The sequence below is a fragment of the Seriola aureovittata genome, chromosome 13 (assembly GCF_021018895.1).
Source record: "Seriola aureovittata isolate HTS-2021-v1 ecotype China chromosome 13, ASM2101889v1, whole genome shotgun sequence".
NCBI lineage: Eukaryota > Metazoa > Chordata > Actinopteri > Carangiformes > Carangidae > Seriola > Seriola aureovittata.
This window is the reverse complement of record NC_079376.1, coordinates 22,114,514-22,140,028: the sequence shown is the minus strand read 5'-3', so window position 1 is coordinate 22,140,028 and position 25,515 is coordinate 22,114,514. Positions and strand designations below refer to the sequence as shown.

General features: G+C 38.2%; 2 protein-coding genes and 1 long non-coding RNA gene across 3 annotated transcripts in view; 2 read left to right on the top strand and 1 right to left on the bottom strand.

Moving 5' to 3' along the window:
- The window catches only part of rbks (ribokinase), a 37,503-nt gene extending 35,645 nt beyond the window's left edge, over nucleotides 1-1,858 (top strand). The window contains exon 9 of the mRNA XM_056393986.1: nucleotides 1,164-1,858. Within this exon, the coding sequence (XP_056249961.1) occupies nucleotides 1,164-1,337 (174 nt within the window). The 3' untranslated portion in view covers nucleotides 1,338-1,858. The remainder of the gene's footprint in view (nucleotides 1-1,163) is intronic.
- mrpl33 (mitochondrial ribosomal protein L33) lies at nucleotides 1,645-3,648 on the bottom strand. Its single transcript, XM_056393988.1, has 4 exons — nucleotides 3,529-3,648; nucleotides 3,072-3,090; nucleotides 2,841-2,947; nucleotides 1,645-2,097 (listed from the first exon to the last, which is right to left on the bottom strand). Exons 1-4 carry the CDS (start codon nucleotides 3,548-3,550, stop codon nucleotides 2,048-2,050), a joined length of 198 nt encoding a protein of 65 aa, XP_056249963.1. The 5' UTR covers nucleotides 3,551-3,648; the 3' UTR covers nucleotides 1,645-2,047.
- On the top strand, nucleotides 2,885-18,334 carry LOC130180456 (uncharacterized). The gene is made up of 3 exons (XR_008829408.1): nucleotides 2,885-2,972; nucleotides 14,444-14,540; nucleotides 16,777-18,334. It is a non-coding gene; the product is annotated as an uncharacterized LOC130180456 (long non-coding RNA).
- Nucleotides 18,335-25,515: the final 7,181 nt, after the last annotated feature.

Genomic DNA, 25,515 nt, shown 5'->3' with positions numbered 1-25,515 from the left:
TTGAGGTTGAAGGGTGGGGGGTGGGGGTGGGGGCTTTACAGAGGTGCTTAGAAGAGAGAGTGCAATGAGCTCTTTTGAGAGCCGAAGTGATGAGTAATGGAGCAGGCTTGTGAGAACCAGTGTTGGGGGGGCCATTTGTGGTTAAACATGAGCGTGTCGCCACATACCATTGTGCCTTTTCCCATCAGCGAACCCCCCCCCCCTCCCCTGGTGTCCCGTCTCGGCCAAACACCCCCCACCCCCACCCCCCAGGGCGTAGACAGCACATTCCATCTCTATCAATAGATGAGGAGGGAAGAAGGGATGATTTATCTGTTCATAGAGATAGCCAAAACCAGAGCTGCTGGCTGTGGTGGTGAAGCCACTGATGGGTGATTAAACCAGGCATGTGCTATTCAGCTGACTCTGAGAAGCTATTTGGTATTACTGCCCTCTTTTTTTTTTTTTTTTTTTTTTGGTTAGTTGTTTGTGAATATAGTTGATAAAAAAAAACTAAATTATTTCGTTAACTAATTAGCAGTTAAACAGTATGTCAGGGTAACTCACTTAATTTAACTCTTTTAACGTTTTTCCATGTCATCAGTTTCAAATATTCTACTTTTCAAAAAACATTAAAGGATGCTGTGCAACTAACAAACCGCAATATTTCATGAGCTTATTACATCTAATTTATGATTCTGCCCACATTATTAAGTCTCTTATGATTAATGGCCATAATACAGATGTTGCTCTGAAAGAGCTGACTGAGACACAATTTCACACAGGGGCAAAAATTCAGTAACTCATTCCTACTAGTTGAAGCTTCAGGCAACAGTACAAGACCTTGAGAAACAGCTGACAAATGCCATAGCACCCCCTACTGTTCACAGTTTATTGTATTGAAAAATGAACCCTCCCTTCATTTCAGATTTTCTACCCAGACTGTTCCCATAATTTTCAAAATATAGAATGAAACATTTTAAAACCGTAAAACTTTGATTAATTGTATCATTTTTACATGGAATTAGTGTTTTAATCACCCTCACATGCACTTCTCATCACAGCCTAAACACATTTAATGATTCTGCTGAATAGGACACATGGCTGTGTGAGTTACACAGTGGAACTATTTACGCCACAGGTGAAATTTAATAAAACAGTTATAATTTTCTTCTTCTTTGCAGGGTGCTGGAGACAGCTTTATTGGAGCTCTGGCATTTTATATGGCTCATTATCCCACAATGCCTCTGGAGGAGATGGCCCGCAGAGCCAATCAGGTCGCAGGAGTGAGTGTGCAGGCTGTCGGCACACAGGCGTCTTTCCCCTTCAAGAAGGACCTATCAGCTGAACTGTTCTGAGAGCAGCACATCAGGGAGTAGACTCCAGTTTAAATGGATCAAATCTGGGATGGATCTTATTGAATGTGAACACTGACTTCTGAAATTAGCTGCCTCTGAGAAATCTAAGAACAATATAATGATACTCATAAGGTCTGTAATTATGTTATTTTAATATAAAGCTGAACTTGACTTTGACTGTCAATATTACTTATATGAATAGTGCCTTAGTGATGACACAGCTATTAACAACACACAAATGTATGTTTTTGTACAACCTTTTTTTTTAAATCTCAAACACTTTAATAACTGACAAACATCTTCACACTTCAGCTTCTACGGCACATAATTGACTTAATTTATTGAATTACCCCAAACAAATCAAGTACATTTACCCAGTTGGAATATTTAAATATTATCAGTGATACATTCTGTATAGATCTGCTCAACAGCCTTATAGTATTATTTCATAACCTCACTTTTACACATAAGCAGTACTTCCTTGTTGAAAGTGGTGGAAATAAAGACTTTATTGAAGCTCGGCTGGGATTTGCATCATGCTGAACTGGAGCAGTGAGGAGAGTAGAGGTCTTCTGATAGATCCAAGAAATCCCCTGAACACATGTCGACCAGCCAATCAGAAGTGTTGACTGACTTGTATACTCCATGACAATACAAATCGTCTGTTCAAACCTTGTAGGTTTATATTGTCCATATATTTTTGAGTATTGTTAAATCGATCTGATCTTCTTCTTCTCAAGGAAAAGGACGTGCTTGTTCACTGCAAAGAGAAAAGGCGGATTTTAAATGTAAATCACAGGGTTTGACAATGCAAAGACACATGAAAGAGGCTGGGTAGTCCTGGTTTTGTGAACAGCAGAAATTTGAGCTTGTAACTGACATGATTTAGAAAGTGAATTGTCCTGGTCCCTTTTTGTAAAGTGATAATTTACTGAAACCGTTGTCAACAATTTACTTAAATTATTACGTCTAACAAGTTAGTTTAAACACATCAAGTGGAAACTGGGACCAGTCTATTTACAAAACACGCATAAGCCCCAAATAAGCATTTTTGATTTGACATTGTTTTTAGACATTGTCATAATACACTGCAGCATATCATGGCATTTTAACTGGAACCATATGAGGTTACAACAAACACACACACATAGATGTATGTGTGTGTACATACATACATATATATATATACATATATATATATATATATAAATAAACACATATATCTATATATATGTGTGTATGTACACACACACGCATTACTGTAAGTTACTTCACAAAATACAGATTGAATATCCCTATAACCAGCTCATAGCAGTTTAATAATGCTTAAGAACTACATGACAAAGAAATTCTGTGTTTTAGTTAAAATGTTTGAATAATGGTCACAGAATAACTATCATATCTGGTTCATAAACAATCTTAATAATGAGTAGTTTTCTCTCTAATAATACAACATGCCACTGTGACACATAAGTATGCAACAGCTGGTTAGTCTTATCTTACCAATTGGATCATGTTTGCGCAGCACCAGTTTGTCTCTGAGACGGTTCCTCTTGGTGTTGAAGAAGTAACCTGTCCCTGCAGCGCTGACCATCTGCACCAGGATGGTCCTGAAGGAAGAAAACAGTGGTGAAGGTGAGAGTGATCGCAACACTGCATGGCGCATTTCGTAACTGTCAATCTGTATTTGTCAATACAATATATATATACATATATGTACCGACTTTTACTTACTTTGATTTCGCCTTGGCCACTGGGACATGAGAGAAACCAGGACACGTTTGTCAGTGAGGCAGAATAACACATGATTGCTAAGCAACTTAATGATGTAAGTCATAACAGTGTATTTTCGTCTTGCAGTGAGAAACTTGCTCAAGCTAAATACAAAACAATTGTTTTGAAGGAACTCAACCATAGAAACTCAGAACCTTTTACTATAAAAGCGCTACAGAAATACCAATAATCAATACACAAGTACTTAAGAGGAAAACTGTAAGTAAGCGTGCTAACATACAGAAACAGTTCAGAAAGTTATAGAGCATCTTTAGTAACACTGCTAACACTGGGGAGTTAGCTGACAGCTAGCTAAGTTACGGCCAACGGATTGTTTCATTTCTCACGTTTGAGACAGCCCTGTGTGGGCATATGCCTGACTCTCCGTACAAAGACATACAATGATTAAAATACTCACAATTTACGGTGGTAAGAAACATTGTGTAGACTCGAAACCACTACAGTATTAAAACATAAGTATCAACCACGGTAAGTCACATTGAGCATTTAGAACGTCCGGTTTAATAACCACTTCCGGGTCTCCTTAAAGGAGCAGTGCACCAAAATACAATATACATTTTTCACCTTTTCAGAGCAGATGCATATTTGGCAACACAGAGAAATGCTCATTGTTCTCATATTCTCATTCCAAATTAAGGAAGAGTGTACATACCCTGTTTATAAAAATGACTCTGGATAAGCCTTAAGGCTATAAGCTAGTTCAAAGTGATCTGTTTGATCTCATCTCCTTTGAAAGTACATGATTAAAATAACCACAAATGATTAACAAAATGGCACTGGCCTACGAAAGCTGACATACAATAATTAATAAGATAAAAGTGATTTACTGGCAAATAAGAAGTAGACAAAAATCAACTCATGACTGACACATTAAACAATTCTTATGAACACAATCAGAGGCTTTTGAGTCATGTTTAAAGCAAGAAGCAAACTGGAAAATTGTTTTAATGAAATTTCAGTTAAACATTTTTATTGAAATACTTGGTGCAACAAACAAGCCCATTTCCACAGAATGCATTTGTCACTTATTTGTACAGGAAATTCAGGTGTTCTCAGCTGTGACTGAGACGTTGGCTGTTTTTAAAGAGCAGGTGGGCCTCAGCTATGTGCAGGTAATTGCTTTTGTCAGTCAGCATACAGTAGGCATATGGGTCAGTGGAACTGTCACAAGCAGAAGTCCAGGTTGGGATTTCAGTGGACTGCACCATGAACTTGAGGTGTCTTGAAACTGAGGTGAAAATAGTCATGAGACCATAGAGATGAGGCTGTGTCTTTTTTCCCCACAGCATCAAGACATAATCACTTCATGAATTATAAATATGTTCCACATCACAATATTGCAGGTTGAATTGTATACAGAGTTGTAAGGTTGACTTGTTCAAGGGCTAAGTTAATTGGCATGGTAATGGAAAGGAGTCTGGAGATTCCATGGTGTCTAATCGTTGAACAGTGCTGGACATCAAACATAAGCATGCAGGAGGCTTGGTTCTGCTACATTATCTATAAATGAGTTTCAAAGTAAGCATGGGTGTCTTTGAAGTAGGAGGGAAGACTGAGGATGGATGTCACCCTGTTGGTCTTCTCTTGGATATCTGAGAAGAGGTAGTCTGTTGTACGACAAAAACAAGCACAATTTATGGGTAGGGCACATGGAGACATTTTTAATCTGGGAAATAATTCAGCAACCTTAAAGCCATGATCTGATTGAGGCATCATATTCAGCAACATGTTTGTTTTTATCCATCACAATCGCTTTCTCATCAAGGTCAGTACAAGGTCCTGCTCATTCCCAACTGGATTCATTCTTTCTCACGTAAACATTTTTCTCTACATCATTTCCTACCATGTGGATGTACATGTCAACACAGACTCAGTGTAGATTTTAAGTGAACTGAAAATTGCATTTGAAGGAGATTTAAATAGATCTATACAATCCTTTCATCAGATTATCACAAAAGAACAAATAGGGGCAATTTGGACATTGAAACGGTTGATTGGTAAGACAAGGTCAAATCTGATGGAAGAAGCAGACATTTGTTTTAGCTCAGAAAATATGTTCAGTGAGGGTTTCTTTTGTTATACCCAGTTATACCTGGTGAATAGTTTCTTTTATATGACTGGAGTATCTCCTTTTTATATGTTACTCATGTCCTAGAAAACCTTGTCTGCCTCTGGGCACCAAGATCTTCCAGTGCATGTTTGTTGTTCTTCCACAGTAGTACATTACCGGTTGCCATGAGAGCAAATGAGCTTCTGTTAAGAATTTCTGACCAAGATGGGATTGTCAGACCCAATTGTGGTGAATGTGGCCATGTAATAATTTTCCCTCTGATTTCTAACAGAGTGTCTCAAAGCAGGCTTTGTTGATTCTAAAGCTATTTTTGTTTTCCATTCAGTTTCACAGACTTAATCTCATTTCACTTCAATTTAATCAGTTCAGATTGAGCTCCGTAAATAAACAAAATAATTGGAGTCATCACAGAAAAAAGATCACGATGCACATCATCATCGTGCCCCAGTGAAGCCACTCACATTTCATGAAAAAAGATAGAGGACACTCTGGAATGTCCCAAAACCTGAGTGTGAGCCTGTCTGTCAGATGAATGGGTCTGATACTGACAGTCACACTGTGGAAGTCCCCTTCAGCTCCTCAAAGACTAGTAACTTAATAGTCCTTTGTGTGATCACAGTGAAATTCTGGGGCCATGAGACTTTAGCTTGCTCCAGATTGAGAAGTATGTTGTCATTTTGAATGAATACTTAGAGAGAGGTTTCCATACATGGGCATGTTCAGAGAATACATAAGCATGATGTAAATAATCATTCACATTTGGGGTCATGAACTAAGGTAACATGACTGTACAGACACCATTCAATTACCTTTACCTTAGGCCTTTTTTTATAAATTGGTCTTATGATGACAGGTCAAATAATCAATATTTCTGTATTGTTCTGAAATTTTTATCAATACTGTAGTCAACAACAAAGAGAGCGGTTAGGCTATATTGGTACTTACTGGGATTGTTTTGGTTTACTGACATTATAATGGTTTAATATCTTCATGCCTTCTGTATCACTTGTTATAAAGAATTCAGATCATTTATTTATTTATTTATGTAAAAGCACCGGTGCCACAATGTAAAGATGCTCTATAACAAGTACAAGTCCTGTGTCAATATATTGACTTATATAAAGAGAAAAAATGTACATAAAGTATAAAAGTAAGTGTCACAGTGTCACATTACATTATATATTATGCTACTGGATTATTATTGTTGAGGCATTAACACAATGAGCAGTGTTTTAATGTTGTATGTGGTTGTGGTGGAGCTAATTTTACCCATTTACCCCATTTTGTCTGCATATTAATTACGATGAACTGTAATGTACAGTATATGCTCATAATATTTTTATTTTTTAAAATATGCAAGGTGACTAGTAATTCTAGCTGCCAAATCACGTAGTTGAGTAAAATTAAAATATTTTCCTCTGAAATGTAGTGGTGAAGAAGTATGAAATAGCACAAAATTAATTTAGAGTACAAGTATCTCTGAACTGTATGGAAGGACAATGCTTGAGCAACTGTACTTTCAATCACTGTTATGAACCTAACACTACTTTGAGTTATAGTTACTATACAAAGGATTCAGAAATACTGAGGTTATGACTCCACATAAGTTTTTTTTAAAAAGTCCTGCATTCAAAATTTATTTAAATAGAATGACAAAAGTTTTAGCATTGAAATATCCTCTAAGTACCAAAGTAAAAGTACTTGTCATGCAGAATGGCCCAATAATGGTGGAGCTAACTTTTTATTATCCTCTGTAGCTTGTATTTGCCTCTGGGATGATGTGTAGTAGAAAATGTAAATACTCAAGTAAGTGAAGTACAAGTAGCTATAGTATTGCTATAGTACTTTAGTCATGTAAGATAATAAGCTTTTACAATATCAATCTGTTTTCACAAACCAATAATGTGTGTTAAGTCTGCTTGGCAGATTTATACATGAGGAAATGAATATTATTGATCTGGTACAACAGGTGAAACATGTTGACATTGGCAGCTCTTTATGTTTGCTTGTTTCAATGTGATTGATTTTGTCACACGTATTACAGAGTGAACAATTCTGGTCTTTTAATCTGTAAAAAAAATGTTACACTGATAATCAGATTATTCTAAATGTACTTTTTAAATTAAATTAAATTTTCATATAAATCCAGTCAATAAATTAAAAATCAATTATTAAAAGCTTTAATGTTGTCCCTCTTTAGATAAAAGCATCTGCCAAATGAGTAAATGTAAACGTAAGTATGAAATGACAGAATGTGAACTCCACCTCATGTCATTAAACTTCAGAATAATTATTGCCCAGAAATATTACAACCTAATTCTCCTCAGTGGTCACTATGCTACTCTTTCAGTGTTTTACATTATTATACAATATCCCTGTTTGAAGTTGCAATACACTTGCAGCAGTTGTTGTTTGGTTAGTATTATTGTCATTTCACGGCCCAATTTCACAGAATTTGGGTTTTTTCTTATTGCCATTTTTATTAATTCACATTCAGCCCTTTAGATGTTTTATTGCGGGACTCATGGAAAGGGAATTATGTCATTACTATATGGCTGCACTTTAATGTTAAGAGCACCATTATTAAAACAGGGGGTAGCGTGTCTCTGAAACCAGTGAGAGCCCTTCAACTATCTCTCAACCATCCGGTGTATTTTGGTCTGTATGTCGTCACTAGAACAAGAACAATGCCTAAGACGAGTGGAGTATGAATAATGGCTTGATTTCTTTCACAGCTTATCCTCATCACAAAAAAAAAAAAAAAAAAGATCCGGTGTGTGAGCGAGACTGTGGTCCCACTAGTACATGGATTAGATGAAAAGAAAAAGTAGTAGGTGAACATGTACTAATGAGCCTAAATGGAGCCGTATTGGTAAACCCAGCAGGGAAAAGCCATGCATTAAAGCGGAAATGAACATGAATGTTATTGGACAGGCCTAACAGCGTTGTAACCAGGCAGGCAGCAGCTGTCAGGATGTGTGTGGAGGAGCTTGCGTCACTGAGGGATAATTCTGAGAAGGAGGCTGAGACCACTAGCTCCAGCTCCAGCTCTCCTCCTCCTCCTCCTCCACCACCACCACCACCCCACCCACTCAGCACTCTCAACAGCCACTCCGGACGTTAGCTACTCTTTTCTTCTCCCTCTTCATTGCACTCGTACTCTTCACCCTATCTCACATGCTCTTTCTTTTCATTTGCCACCTATAATTTCCCAGCTTCTGTATTACACACTCATTCCTGTTTAAGCCACTTGAGTTTAGGATCTTACTCAAAGATGCTGACGGTGAAGGAACAGGTATGGGTTCGGTGTCTTTTGAGTTTTGAGATGTGGCAGTTTGTTATCAGGAAGACAACTGAGGGGGAACAAATCATTTGTAAGTGGAGAACAGGTTACAAGAGGAAACAAGACCAAAACCATGAGCTTGATCGATGTTGTGACCCTGCAGAAGAAATGTCATGCTTACTGTGAACAGTGTTGCAGTTTTGTCATGTTGTATCTTTCTGCTTTCAAACAAAAACTCTGAATGCAACAAATTACTTGGATTTGACTGAGGAAGGGAGTCTCATTGTGTAAAACTCCACCTTTAAAATCAGGCTGCTTCACAGTGCTATCCTGCTTTTTTATTTGTCTACTTTTATACTTTAAAAGGGATAGTTGGTAGTTTTTGACATGGAGTTGTGTGAGGTAGTCACATATAGTCAGTACATTCCCCGCAGTAGATTCAGATCAGCGCGCTCCCAGTTAGGAAAGCTGACTGGGAACACTGCAGCTGAGCGATGTGTTGCTGTGCACGGGGCCAGCAGAAAAAAAACTTGTTTTGGACACCTTTAAAAACACCCACCAAAATAATCCAATATCAGTTTAAATGTACACTTATCTTCCCGTGAAAACAGAACACTCCTTTGGCAGTGTCAGCATTTGCGAGGTAAGTAGGACCCAAATGCAGTCAACTCTTGGGAGACAGTGCAGGCAGGTTTATTTAATCAAAAATCCAGACGTGAACGTGACATGGACAGACATGAAGACAATAGGACGTGAACAAACCCAGAACTAAACAGACGAACCGACACAGACAAAGGGAAGCACAAAGACTATATAGACAAGGGAGGCAAGGGTGATTGAACACAGGTGAAACACATCAGGGCGGGGCAGACAATCACCACAGACACAGGACCAAGACAGGAAGCAACACACAGACACACAAGGAAACCAATTCGAAATAAAACAGAAAGTGCAAAAACTCCAAAACAAAACTAACAAAAAGTGTCTGCCATAGCAAACCATGACAGGCAGTATATTTTTTTAACCACGTAGGTGCGCTTGTGCATAGGAATACGTTAGTTCAGGGGTTAAAATATAATGTACCGACTATGTGACTACCTCACACAATCCCACGTCAAAAAAAACTGAACTATCCCTTTAAATCCTAAAATGGTATAAGATATATAGCGAAAGAGAGTAATCAATTTGTCCACATCTCTATTCTCCATTCAAACTATGATTTCCAACCAAGGATGAAGTTTTATGACCTAATAATTTGGATACCTCACACTTCACAGAAAACACTATGAAAATGATTGCAGTGGCAAATGCCTATATTCACACATTTAGCAAACACAGGGCAACACTAGCATTCATTTGGAGTCGTGTTTCTGGTGATGTAATGAATGTAAAGGTACAGAATAAACAAGCTTTTGAGCACTGCTCCTCATTATTGTGTATGTGCTGCTTTGTGAGACCTCTCTAGCTGCTAAATGCTCCACTGTGTTGACTAGCTAGTTGCTAACTTTGTTGATCTGCAGTTTGGTTCGGAGCAGGAAGTGTACAGTTGGTTTGTGATTGATGAACCAAAACAAAATGAATTGAAAGATGCTAAACAGACCCACAGACTGAAGATTTATCACAGTGTTTGCCAACAAATCTCCGTAGCTTTGTCACTGTGAGTGACACTTACTTGTTTGAGCCATATGAAAAGTGCAGCTTTAAAAAAAAAAAAAATTAACACTTTAACTGAAGGATTGCTACTGTTTGTAACTGCTCATAAGGAAATCTAAATACTGTTCACTTTGCATCATACAAAGTGAACAACTGTGGCTCGGGAGGTCGAGTGGGTCATCCACTGATCAGAATATCATTGGTTTGATTCCCAGCTCGTCCAGTCTGCATGTTGAAGTGTCCTTGGGCAAGATAGTGAACCCCAAATTGTCCTTGGTTTATCATTTGTGTGTGAGTGTGTGTGTGTGTGTGGTAGAACAAATGCTATGTACTACATGTATATATATATATATATATATATGAATGTAACTTGAGTGTAAAGTGCTTTGAGTGGTCGATAAGACTAGAAAAGCACTATATGAGTGCAGTCCATTTACCATAATTATTAAGTCTAATCAAATTAACAATCATAGCACAGGCTGACGAAGCGCATGTTAAATGATGATGATTGCCTCCACTGGCTGATTGTTAATGTTTTTAAGCAGCACACTCCTGAGCACACCTGGACATACACACAGGCCTCCTCCACCGAACAAGCACCAACCTGCGTATTATTAACTGTCACAACAACAGTTTGCTGTTCTTTTGACCTACCAACCCGAGCACAGTAGGTGACACGATGACTCACACACACACACACACACACACAGACTCAGAGGCAGCGAGCACCACACACTGGTTCACAACTCCTCGTTTTGCGTCAGCACAGCACCCTATTAACTATTTTATAAAGGGAAGAAATGAATAACAAAAGGTGTACTCGTGAAGTGTTTTCATCACGTCACCTCACCACGTCTGACTCTGAACCATCTACAACAAACTATCTGTAGTTAGTGTCCTTTCGAGTGTGTGATAGGCAGGCTATCCCACACCCTGCCTAACCCTGCCTGCAGCTCTACATCAGAGAAATACTCATCTGCCATATGAAAGTGTTCACTTTTAATCATTAATGTACAGTGGGAGCACCTGGAGTTGGTTGCAACATAATGAAGAACTAGTTATGATAAACAAAATAGAAATAAACAAAAATCTAGAGGGGTCAATTTATAACATGAAATGGCTACAATTTTAATTATATTCCATAATGTCTTATCTATAAGTGGACAGTTGTGCTGGAAGAAAGGTCAGGGGGTCAATAAAAATATAAAGATTCATATTCACAGCAAATTTGATGCATATGAGGGCAAAAATGTCCATGATAAGTGTTGTTGTAGGTGACAAAAGAGATGCCAAAGGAAGGGTCACCACATGTCAAGATTGAGTCCTGACTGTAGTGGGCTTTGTTCAATTCCAGCACAAGCCTTTCCAATGTCTCTAATGACAGGAGCACTATAAATGGATATAAATAAATAAATGATAATAATTGCATTGCAGTAAAATCTGTGTTACGAACTGAAAATCCGCCCAGAGAATATTTAATTTGTTAGCAGCAGGAATCCTGCCTGTCAGCAGATCTGTGACGGTTAGTACCATAGACAGCTCCCTCATCCCTGGTGGTCCCAGGATCAGCACCTCGGACATCAGTCATGACGCACCTTAGTGCTGAATGTTGTGACTGATTTAACTGCTCAGTTCAGTTGAGTTTGTGACTCATAAGCCTTGAGACTGATGAAGTCACATTAACTTCATCTCCTGCAGGAAAAAATCTCAGGGGAAAAAAATGCTGATCTGGCTTTGGAAAACAACTCATCTATTCAGAATGTAGGGTAGTACATTTGGATTTGAGTTGGGGTTTTGGGAACCTTGGCATGTCATTAGTTCTGTAACATACCACAGTGTTTTATGTTTTTGGTCAGTAGTTTTTGACATACCCTTTCATGGACTTAAGAGTCAGTACAGGAGGACATTTTGATTTAAAAATGGCACTAAAGAGCAAAGAAGCATGGTATAACCAGAACAGAATTCATCCTCAGTGGGAAAAAATATTTTCTACAAATTTAATGGTGCCTTGGCCCATGGTTTTTCCTGGTATGGGCCAACGTGCCAGTCAACCGAAATTGTTTTAAATAGTTTTTTTTGACAGTTTGGGAAATATATGTATTTGCTCCCTCACCAAGTGTTTCATGAGAAGACTGATATCACTCATATATGTACATTAAAGGTCCCATATGTTACACTTTTTCAGTGTTTTATATGAAGTTTTGATCCATAAAAAGATTTATTTCTGGTTTTAAGTAATTTAGTTTTACATCTCCTCTCTCAGGCTTCCCTCTGGAGCACTAGAAACGACAGGTCGGTGAGCCAATCAGAAGAGAGGAGGCTCTGAGCCTCTCTTCTGATTTGCTGACTGTTTTCTGAGTGATAAAATAAAAATATAGCAGATTCAGGTAAACACTGATAAAACCAAATCATGCAAGGTTGGATGGTGGGTCCAGGTGGGTGGGGCTTGGGGCATGGCTGAGAGTGGTGACTGCTTTGTTGTGACATGACGGCTGGTTTTAAGGCTCAGCTTCTGAATATGGGCTGTGTGCATTTCTCCATGGACTGAGCGCTTTGATACTTTCACACTATTAATATAAAACCTGATTTATAATCAAAAAAGAAATTGACATCTAGCTTTATATTATATGGGACCTTTAAATATGAAGCTACAGCAGGCAGTTAGCTTATCACAAAGACTGTTTGGAAACCAGGGGAAACAACCTTGCTATGTGCAAGGAAACTAAACCAGATGCAGCTTTTTACTTTGAATTTGTTCAGATTAAACAAACAAGATAAAACGTGTTAATGTGCTTTAGAGGGTAGATTCGATAACTTATATATAGATTCAGGTTAGCTGTTCCCTCTGTTTACAGATGCTATGATTTCATGCTATGTTAAGTTAATGTCTTGTTTGTTGAATCTACAGAAAAAAAGTTGTGTTTTTTACAGGGAGTTATGTACTGGACTTTGTCTTGGTTGCCTGACAACTGCTGTTTCAAGGGTAAAAGCCACAGTTGAATAAAATAACACATTTTATGCTCAAGATCATAATTAACTCAGCAGCTCTCACGCTGAAATGCTGAAATCGAGCTAAACTGTGGATCTACACCTCTGACAATTTGGAGGTGGCTGATTTTGTGGACTTTCAGAACATTTCATTATGCTCTTACACCCACATCTTTACTTACATCGCAGCACTGATCCAAAAGACATTCGCACATACCCAGAAAAACACCCTGGGTACCGTCAGGATGTCCTCACATTCAGACTTTAATTCATTATCAGTGAGGCTGTTCCAGAAAATGCTGCTTGATCACATCACAAACTGGTCTTTTCTCTCTCTGGAGCTTTTGAAGCAACTTGTCTATGTCTGTGTGTCTTAATCCAGCTGTCTAAGATCATTGGGAAAAAACATGGGGATTCTCTCCCAGGGTGGATTTTTGCTTTCAGCATGACCCAGATTTGACTGTTCGTGTTCAGCTTTTGCAGCGAAAAGATGTAATCTCTTGTTTACGTGTTGCCACAAATCTCATTTTTGTTTTGTTCTTGTGTAAATCCAGTAAACAGCATTTGCATTTGAACGTGCTGTATTATCACTATCCCCAGTGCCGTTTATAGAATATAGCACCTCTTTTTTTTTATTGTCATCATTTGCAACCAGAATCTTATGCAATGCTTGTTTAAAGTCATAGGTAGGAGCTGGTACAGGGAGAAATAATAATAGCCCAGCAGAATAGACTGAATTGTTGTTCCACTTGCGTAAATGGGAGTGATTGTGTCGGTTATGATGTCATGCACTGATGTGCATCAGGTCGCTATGGTTACACCAGGCTTGTGATTGTGAAGCCCTCAGATTAGATTTCCACATAGGCAGAAGGTCTGTGAGAGTGAGCTTATGGCCTGAAAAGTTGGTTCCAGTTTTTAAAAAAATAAGTAACTTAAGAATAAAAAAATCTTTTTGATACTTGTTTAAATTATTATGTACATGGAATAATCCTTTAAGGTTAGAATTCTTACAAAGCACTGCGTTACCTTACCTGCATAATCTTTTCAGAGTCATGAACACATTTTTTAACCTTTTCTCAAAGTGTGGGACAAATTTTCCTCTTCACGTCAAAAGTGTGAGTTCCTGCCCCTCTATATTGAGCACAGGCCTATATATAGGCCTGCTTGATGAGTCTACAATAGCTTGCTATTTTACATAGTCGTACTGATGACCACAGCATTGTTAGGAGTAATGTTATAAAACAGGCAGCCAGTGTGTCCTCCTCCCATCTGTTCTCTCTCCTCTGTCTCTATTTCGCTGTGTTCCATGACGCAAAGCCTGAGTGGGAGTGGACAAACCTTCTGCTCCCTGAGAGGACTGAGTGGGCTGCCGCCATCCGCTGTGTGCGCACCAGAGATGGAGGCAGAGATGGAGGTATATGGTGGAGGGGGCTGGGGGGGGGGGGGCATTTAAACAACAGTGAGTGGAAGCCTGAGAGAAGGTGACAGTGGGAGATGCAGAAAAAGTAAATAATGGGGATGAATGGGGACAGGAAAGAAGAAGAGCGAGCTATAGTACAGATTGTAGGATGGTAGGCTGGGCTTGTTGGAGGCAAGGAGACATGGATGGGTGAGAAAATGCAGAGAGAAATAGAAGGAGCGGGGAGGAGGAGGAGATGAGGGGATGAGAGTCTAATAACGGGGAGCTAAGGACAGAAGAGCGGAAGCAGGATGACGACACAGACAATGAGGAAAGGACAGAAAAATGTCAGGAACTAGATTGACAGGCCTTGAATGACTCGATCTTGCTGGGAAATGATTCTGAGAATAAAGACTTTTAGAAATGAACTGATTGTTTACAAGGATCTAATTGGTGCCATTGGGCGTGATGTCCAGTCAAAGGCTTAATCATAACACAATGCACATGTTGCCAGTACTTAAGACAACAGTAGATGGTAAAAATAGAGGATGTGGTATATTGTGTGAATTTTAAAGCCGTCTGAGGCATATAAATAAATCTGGGATATATAATTAAAAAAGACTTGACTCAGGCTAATTATCTGGGTTAGGCACATGTGACATGCGTGTCTTATTCTGATGCTTTGTGTAAAGTGCTTTTTAGAGTTGGTTTAGAAAAGTGATCTATAAATAAAGAATACTATTATTATTATTATTATTATTATTATTATTAATAATATTTGTGACACAAATACTCAAGAGCATGTATAGCCTACATAATGATAAGTTATGGCATACATGTAAAGAAAAGGGTTTTTTCACAGTGGGATTACAGTTCAGCTTGTTTGCATTTTAGCTTGGTCAAATGTAGTAATAATCCTTCACTTGTACATTAATAACACTAGCCTAGCATGATTTTCCATTATGTTTTCATCATTTCAGATAAAGTAGCTAGCTGAAAGAGAAATGTACAAAGTTAGCTAAACGTTAGTTCCTCTCCATAAAAACCTAAAACAAACATAACTTTTATGTTATTAAACCTGCATTCATTCATTTTTGGTGGGGTCACAACAATAACACAACATTAACATATCATCACCTTATAAATTTAATATGGTGTACATGTTAGCAAACAATTGCCTATTTAAAAATCCATGACACAGAGCAACATGGCCACTGAGTTGTGGCCTGTGATGTTCCTGGGCAAATGATGAATAAATACAGTCTAACTTTCATTCAACTTTTAGCTCTGTTTTGTTCTCCACCACCTCCAGAGAAAAATGTGTGGCTCTGCAGCTGCTAAATGCTCAGCTATATTACAAAAGCCAACTGCTAACTTTGACGTTTGTTGCTGGGTTGAGAGGAACTGTGGGCTCATCACAAAGAGCAGCCTTTTGTTTTATTGTTAATGTACAAATATTGTTATCTGCAGTTTTTATGAATATATCTGCTAAATCATTACTAGAAAGTAATTACATGAATTGTGTAATAAATTAATTTACCTCTGTCAGGCTCTGTGGATGAGTGTTTCAAAGTGCATCAACACTGATAGAACTGATCTCCTCCTACATATTGGAACTATAGCTCTTCACTCCCACTTTTAGTGGCCTGTAATTGACCCCAGCGAGCTCACTGTTAGAACAGACACAAAATGGGTGGTGAAGAAATATTATGATGTAAAGCACTTGTAATAAAACTACTTTGTCATTTGCTTTTTTTGACAGTGGTCACTTATTCATGCTTATTGCAACACACACCTGTGGTTTGATCCCAAACAGTGTAAAGGGTGGGGAATGAGTCTTTAAATATGGGTGTAGTCATAGAGCTGTAAATGTAAGTTGTATACTGTTGTGTATCTGTAATTACCTGTAACCAAAAACCCTATTAACTTACAAATGTGTTTTGTCATTTTAGCCCAATATGCATAAAAATACCATTTATTATTACTCCACATTATTGTCATAAAATCAGATTGTTTTACATTATTGTCGATCGGATGGATGGCTAATTTAGACATTCCCAGAAAAACAATATAGCGACATGAATCAATGGCCATCACAGTGACCTCTGTCTATTTTCTGATCTCTCCCTCTCCTCCTGCCTTCTGCTTCTTATCTTTAGTAACATGACCCCTGCTCATGATCCACCAGTGGCTATTTTACAATTTGGCTAAATCTAGCTCTGAGGTAACAAGTGACACCTTCTGTTTCCAGGCTTCCGGTCGCTAGGCAACCTCAGCAATTATGCCACTGCCAAGAGAGGGAAGAGAGGAAGTAGCACCCCGGGGCCCCCTGCCTCTGTTCATCTTGGCCGCGGCTGGTCCGGTTTCATCCTTCATCTAAGTGTAGTGCTTCCATACGAAGCCAGTGACGAGAGCCGCTGGAGCATGCTGTGATTCCTACTGCTCTCATTGAATCAGCTCTCTTCCCTGTGTTATCAAGATACAGTAGTCTGGTCAGGACATGTCATTGGTTGAACTAAAACACTCTGCTGCCCCCTGTTGTTCTCTACTGTTAAGTTTATTATACTGACTGTAAAACCTCTGTCCATTGCACTTGTTACTCCAGCACATTAACCTGCCAGATTAAGATTTTACATAAAAACACATGATCAGTTTATAAAATATAAAGGGCTGTCAACCTTTTGGAATATATTACCAACTGAAATCAGATTAATTCTAGATATGAATTCTTTCACAACAAAGATTAAGTGCTGGCCACCAGCAAACCAGAACTGTACCCATTTCTAGCCAATTTTATTGTATTGTTAATTGTTTTGTTTGTCTGTTTGTCTGCTTATTTGCTATTTTAATTACACTGTACATGTAAAGCCCAACTCTTCTGAAACACAAGAATTACCAGCAGGGCTTTAGATCAAACCTTTGCCCATCTTAAACTAGATTCAGATTCGTGTCATTGCTATAAAAGAAATACAGCAAGCAGGACGGCCATGGGAATCTTAAAGGTAATCAGTACTGGGAGCCAGTGTAAGGAGATTAAAACTGGGTCGATGCTGTCACAACTCCTCCTTGAGGTAAAAAGCCTGGCAGCTTTAGCATATGCTTATGTATGAGTATTTATCTGTAATTATTAGAAACTTCTCATCTACAATCATTCTTCTTGCTTTAACTCTTCAACAGACTGCTGGTGTGTTCCAGTCATGACAATCTCAAAACTGTGTACAAACACACTATCCTGGGATAACTGTGAGCTGTTGGGTTTGAACATTTCACAGCATAAAGCTTCAATGAGCTAATACATGCTGAAACAAAATATACACTGTGTGATACTGTCAGCAGTGGTGAAAGAGGTGTTCACATACTTCATTTAGGTAGCACGTTACACACTATAACGATACTGTATTACAAGTAAAAAGTCCCTTTGCTCAAGTAAAAGTACATAAACCTTATCAGTTACAAGGTATCAAAAGTAAATGTACTCATTATGCAAAATGAAAGAATATTTTTATTATACATGTTCTATTATTGGCAGTGATGAAATGAGTAAATGTAAATGTAAATCCTGATATGCCAAGTAATTAGAGACTATAGCTTAGCTGACAGGTAAATGTGGTGGAGTAAAAAATACAATATTTCCCTCTCATATGTAGTGTATGAGAATAAAAATATGAAGTAGCATAAAAATGACAAATTAAATACTTAGTAGAACTGCCAGACAGTGATAGACAGAGTTTTATATTCTAAAGAAATCATAGTTTTTCATTTTATTGCCCAGAACTTTTCACTGAATAAATTCTATGTAACTTTTTGTCTTTAATTGTCTCAATATTTTTCACAATTTAATCAATGCATAGGCAGAGGATCAATATTTATTTTCAATATTTATTTTGCACTACAGACGTTGTATTTGAAAATGTCTTTTTAAATCCAGTAACAATCAAAAAACAGCACTCTTTCAGGTCATCATGACCTGGTTGTACACACACACACACACGCACACACACACACACACACACACACACACACACACACACACAAACAAACACATAATGATCTGTCACTGGACAAAGTCAGATGGCAATTGCGCATTAATTTGACTTTTGAGAGTGACTGCAGGTCATAAATCAAGGTTGTGTTCCCAGAAAGAGATGCCATAATTTCCACTCAGAGTTTCACCACGTTTTGTTCCACAAGAATGAATATGACTGGAATAATACTCAAATAGAAACACGCTGCAGAGGAAAATTCTCTTAAAGGCCAGCATGGTGTGGCTAACATCTTATGGAAAAGGTTGCACATGTATATTTAACTTCCCGCCCCTGGAGAGATATTTTTAGCAAAGTGTGACTGTAGGTAAACACTCACTGCTATGGCTAAAATCCGACTGGACTGTGGACTACAGCTGAATTGTTCAGCTTGATTTTGCTGAATGAAAAGAAAGAAAAATGGATGTCGATGTCATGTGTTAAAGATCACCATGGTTTTGAGCACAAGATTGACTTGTGGTCAAAGTAGCTATCTTTAGCATCAGTGTCTATCAGCTGTTTAACTTGCAACTTAGATCATTTCTCTTTTTTCCGTTGCTGTCAGCAAAAATCTCAGTCACTCTGTCTGAAACCATGACTTCATACTTTCATATGGCACATACATACCTTTTGTGTTACCATTATCTATGGCATCACAGGGTCAATACATAGTGTTGCTTCTTAGGTACCACACCTATGACAACATATGCTGGGTTTTAAAATGGGAGGATTTTGTATTGAAGCACGTCTCTCTTTCTGATAGTTAGATGAGAGGACCAATATCACTCTCGTATCTATACGCCCATCAACATCTAAAAAATCCATTAATTAACATCTTGTTACTTGTTTATTTAATCAGTAATTTGTGGTTTTAGGGGGAGTTATAATTCATCAAAAGTATTTTCCAAAATCAAGATAAAATTATGAGCCTAAGGACAAAGAATATATGCTATACATTGTACAAAAACCTTTGAACAACTTCAATATACAGTACACCTACATACACATGATGAAGGAGTGGCTAAACCTATACTGTATGTTAACCTTTTAAATGTTAACCTCTTTGAAATGTCACCTCTTTTTTATTTTTAAAATATCTTGAGGGACTTTGTTTGCATTTCTCACTTCTGTTTAGATAATGCAGAACAATAGTATCATGTAAATTGTTGCAAAAAAACCTCTTCTGTGAGGATTCCCCAAATCTAAAGTGGCTATAATCAATATTTTCACGAGCCAGCAGAAGCCTGGCTGTATGTCGGCTGGTTGATCCGTCCACCATTTTGGTCCAGACTGAAATAGCTGGACATCTGTAAGATACAGTGCCATGAAATTTGTGCAGAGGATGAATCCTACGAATTCTGGTGGCACCATTAAGTTGACATTATTTGGTTTTAGTGAAATGTGTGGACAGTTGCTGGATGGATTGTCACGAAGGTTGGTATTGATTCATGGTGCCCATCAAAAGAACCCCGATGACTGTGTCCACCCCCTGACTCTTCATCTAGTGCCGCTTATTCAATGAAATATCTAACAGCTACGAGATGGACTGGTGCTCAATGTTGCACACACACTCATGGTTCACAGCCAACGTATCCTAATGACTTAGGTAATCCTGTCTCAATTTTCCTCTAGCGCCACCATGAGGTTGACATTTGTGCTTTTGAATGAAATTTTTATAACTATTGAACGGATTACCCTGAATTTTGGTACACACATTCATATCCCCCTCATGGTCCTCTGAGTTTTAATCTGCTACTATCATCAGTCAGAAATTGTAATTTGGAATTTCAATATGACCCAATAGGCCTTTCTACAGACGTAATGTGATTCCATCAGCCCCATCTGTACTCTTTGTTAAATGTTGGCATGTTAAAATAAGATATGGAACATTATAAACATTATACCTGCTAAACATCAGCATGCAGAATAGTCATTGTGAGCATGTTAGCATACTGACATTAGCATTTAGCTCAAAGCACTGCTGTGCCTTAACACAGATCTTCAGGTCTTTACAATATGTATGAGGGCACTTGTGTACATTTCCAAGTTCAGTTTAGCTTACGTGTGTGTGTGTGTGTGTGTGTGTGTGTGTGTGTGTGTGTGTGTGTGTGTGTGTGTGTCAGCAGATCTACAGTATATTTAATGTCATGTGTTTGGAAAACCCCAAATTGTAATTCCAATAATATTATCCAAATTTTTGTCTCAAATCTGCAATGATATCTTTTTTTTTAAACTAGCTGGATTTGATGACAATTTTAGAGAGAGAGAGAGACAGACTAAGATCATTACATTTTATCTCGAGTCACTAATGTTTAGAGAATTGTTGTAGCTAAGCGCATAACTTTAAAGCTGAATAAAAATTTAACAAAGTTGGAGAATCTTATTTGGATACAACACAGTACTGCGGGTTTGCCTGTTAAAACACATTAAATGTACAGTCTATTCTTTGCCATACATTTAAACTATATATTATTGAAAATACAGAGTAATGTCATATTTTGAATGTCTTGCAAATGGACAGAATGAGTTTCCCTCTTGATACAAGCAGCTATACCTTAAATGTGAATATAAATATCCAGCCCCAGCGGAGAGACTGCTGTCTTGAACCATTTATTCCTCCATTCATTTGGTAAAAAGAATAATTCATCTGAAGTCTAAACTTGACAGTCATTCTTCCTGTAAGGGTATTGCCACAGGCCAAATGGAGGGTTGTGTAAACAGGACCTGTGAAGCAATGGAAGGGAGAACCAGCGAGTGAGACAAGTATTGCGTAAGTCAGCCTGCGCTTTGTGTTTTTTAAACAAAACAGTGGAGAGAAAATAGCAGCCTGGGAGACTAAAAGTAGCCTCTCCACCACAGATGGCCCCCACGCTTTCCGCCAGTGGGTCAGTGGGTGAGGGAAGAGTGGAGGGGGAGTGGAGGCGAGAGGAGAGGCTGTGCCCGTACGCCGCTATCCAGGGGAGAGTGTGGGCGACGCGGGCAGCAGGAAAGAGAAAGACAAGGACTTCTAAGGCCAAGTGGGCCGAGGTTTGCAGAGCACACTGCTAAAAACAGACATGATGACGCTCAGAGGTCAGCCGGCTGATTTGTCATCAGCTATTTCAGCAATGTTAAACAACTGATGAGCGAGAAGGAAAACTGTTGACATCATCAGTACGTGCTCACATCATTTCTTGCCCACACATTCTTCCGTTTGTGCAATCATCTGGGCAGAGAAATCAAACACTGTTTCCTGGGTATAAGATTATGCCATATTTGGTAAACAGGACAATACCAGGGTCAAAGTGGCTGATGAGTGGTGTCACAGCATCACCTTTAGGTGGTGTCTGGTCCTGCTGCTGGACAGGGTGTATGTATCTCCTCTTCACTTCTCTTCTCTTCTCTTCTCTTCTCTCCTCTTCTCTTCTCTTTTCTTCTCTTCTCTTCTCTTCTCTTCTCTTCTCTTCTCTTCACTAACCTCTGAATCACAGTACAGTGTCCATTCAAACCGCAAAAATCCTTTAGTAAACTTGCAATGATGAAACATTCATGAATGTTACACTGAACTCTTACAGTTACATCCCCCTGTGTTCAGTGAAATTATTTAGACACAAATGTGCGGTAAATGACTAAACTTCAAATCAGGAAGAGAGAAACATCTGCAACTTTTGCCCTTTAACAGGAAATGATTGAACCACAATGCAATGTTAGGATAAATGATGTACTTTTGGCTTTTAGTGTCACAGAAGAATGAGCAAACACCTCTCACACCCCTGCTCTCCAAAACACTTACTGTAACACACTGGACCATTTCAGCCCACACTGACGCACATGATCTGTGCAGTATCACTGAGCTGCCAGCAGAGAGCAAACAAGACTGCTGCTTACTCTGGAGCCGTGTTTGCTGTGGCAGACACTGCAAACATGATCTGCCACTGGGTGAAAATGAACTAGTCACATTTACGATCAGTCAGTCAGTAAACAAAGTCCACGCAAATACACCACTTCATACTGCAGTGATGTGCTGGAAATGAGTGTGCTGTCAGCCTGCCCTCTTATATCCACATGAGAGTCAATGTAAGAGGTGAATAAACTGTAGATCATCACATGGTTGGATTACCAGCACAGAAAAACAGACAACTGCCTCTTGAAAACAAAGAGGGTGCCTAGTATAAAAACTAATGTTCAAAGTAAAAGACTAATTAACCACCACACCAAATAAAATAATAACTCTATATGGATGTAAAAACATATCTCTACAACAACTAATCATCTATTGTTTCACTGCTCATGACTTAGCACCAGTGTTGCTTAAGATAAGATCTTATATGACATTTTATATTGGTAATGAAATGACAAGCTAATATTGGAAATGAAAGTGTACACTATCAGCTAGCCAACATTAGTTAGCTCAACTGCAACTTATGGCTAATGTGAGAAACAAGCTAACATTAGCTTTCACCCAAAGATACTTGATACAATCTAATTCAGAATCTCTGAAGGTAAGAAAGTAAAGTGTATTAAAAAAGCTATATAAGGTAATGAAGCAGGAAGACCAAATGTTACGGTCCAATGTAGGGGTGTCACAAGATTCTTCCAGGTATGAATATGGGAAATATAATATATATATATATATATATATAATATATATATATATATTATATATATATATAATATATTGAATATATTTTTTATAAAATTGACATATTTCCAATTGGATTTATTATTTTGAACAGAATAAACCAGGATGATCATTGTCCAAAGGTCAGCGGTTATATTAGTAACTTTAACTTTGAACTACACCACCCACCTTCACCACAGCCACACACTGCTGTTCAAAGGATTTGTGACCACCCTTGCAATCCAGGATCTTTTCTTTGATTTAATCCATTTATTCCTTTCCTCTAAAAGAATACAAATGCTGCCCTCATGTGGCCAAAAATGTAAGAACAACAACCCCCATAAAAATAATGAGCCTGTACAGTCTTCTCAGTTTTTGACAAGGGCTAAACATAATCATAATCATAATGAACTGTTTCTCTTCTCATTATTTTTGAGCAGTTTATACTTATACTCTCAGAGGTTACGCAGATCTTGGGTATTGCTGACTCGTTGGCTATATTCAGCTGCAAATTGGATTTGCATTGAGCTTGACCTGGAGCCAAGTCACAGGTTCCTGGAAAGTTTACCAGGTCATTGACCGGAGGTGTTAAGTGAGAAAGCATCTCACACACAAACAAGTGAGCCACAAGCGTTTAACAGCACAGCGAGGTGTTAATGTTGATGCTCAGCACTGTTATGCAAATAGGTTATGTTTGGAGTGTGTTAAATGATTTGAAATTGTCTTACCTTAGTTCTGGCAGTTAAGTGCTTGATTAGCTTTTGGATACATTTAATCATTGTAATAGGATTTTAGAGCATCATAGAAAGAAAACAGAGACAAAAACAAATGCTGCTGCAGTGACAGGACATGTATGCAGGCATGCAACGACGTCTTAGATAAGACTGGTTGCTAAGAATGACATCACTGAAACTGGATGCTCCACTTACACCAATTACACCTGACATGTCCTCCTTCTCTCTGTTTCTCTCTCTCTCTCTCTCTCTCTGTTTCTCTCTCTCTCTCTCTTTCTCTCTCTCTCTCTCTCTCTATCTCTTGAAAAGGTGTGGTTGTTATTGGACACTGGGATACCGCAAGGAATAACAGCTGTAGCGAGAAGACAGATGGAAGGCCTCACGAATGGAAGTGATGGCTTTTATTCAGATTTGGAAAGATTTTTCTTTCCTTGAAACACAAGCCAGTGTTTACATACTTCAGTAAACATAATGATCCACTTCTTCTGCTGTGTCTTTTATTTTAATTGTTTTTAAAAAAAAAAAATCATTTTAATAAGCTTCAGTACATTGTTTATCATAGTAAAATTAATCCAAAAAGATCACAAGTACATATTTAATGTTTTCATGTCACAGTGCAGGCTCCAAAATGGACACACACTGAGCCTAATGTTATTTGCTCTGAATGACACTCCTCAGTGTTTGAGTTGTGTAACTGTCTGCACTGCACATTGGAAAGAGTTAATCCTTAGGGTATAATAGTCATCCTCATGCGTTCACGCTGGGATAATAACTTGTGAATTAAATTATGGTGACGTTGCAATTCAAAGACTTCTGTCGGCTTCAAGTCTACTGAAGCTGCCGAAGCTATACAGTGTTCCAAAACTCTTGCATGCAGCAGCTGTAGGAGTTTGCTTTGTGTGGCAGAAAAGGCAAACGTATCTTAGATGTAAACATATGTGAGAAAAAAGTGAGATTTCACGGATGATAAGGCGACTAAGGCAATAAAGGTTTACCTCATCTTTTAATACAGGGTCTAATACTTCATCATTGCTTTAATGATGACTCAAATGAAACATATCTCGCTATGCTGATCAAATTCATATCATGTCAAACTAAGAGCTTAATATGTGGTAAACTGTAGTGGTGGAAAGTAAAGTGTTAGTATAGATATACTTTATTTGAGTATTTCCAGCATGCAATGCTGCTTCTCCTGCAGCTTAAAGGGAAATGTTGTACAATACTTTTGACTCCATTATTTTCTAGTGACTTTACAAATTTAAAATCAGATGCACATCAACCAAATACATCACGTGCTACTTACACAGCAGTGCATCAGTTATAAGGATAATGCAGCAAAATAATAATATATCATGTGTATGGGCCATTTTTAAGTGCTTTTACTTTTGTATATAATTTCAAACACTTAAAGATCGTCAATGCAGGACTGTTAGTGGAATATTTTTTCTTTGTGGTTCTGTATACTTCTGCACCACATTATAAAGGATAGGGTAACACGTTACTTTAAATCCCCCTATTTAGCATTTATAGGCAGAATATAAATATTTATCAAGTGGTTTAAAAGACACTATAATGTAGTTGTAAGCAGGTTCGTGTTTATTAATGTATTTGTCAATAACTGTAACTCCTCCTGT

Excerpts from the sequence above, each read along its gene's own strand:
- mrpl33 (XM_056393988.1), bottom strand. The coding sequence starts at position 3,550 with ATGTTTCTTACCACCGTAAATT. Across the intron at positions 2,098-2,840 it reads GCGCAAACATGATCCAATTG|TGAACAAGCACGTCCTTTTC; the intron begins GTAAGATAAGAC and ends TTCTCTTTGCAG.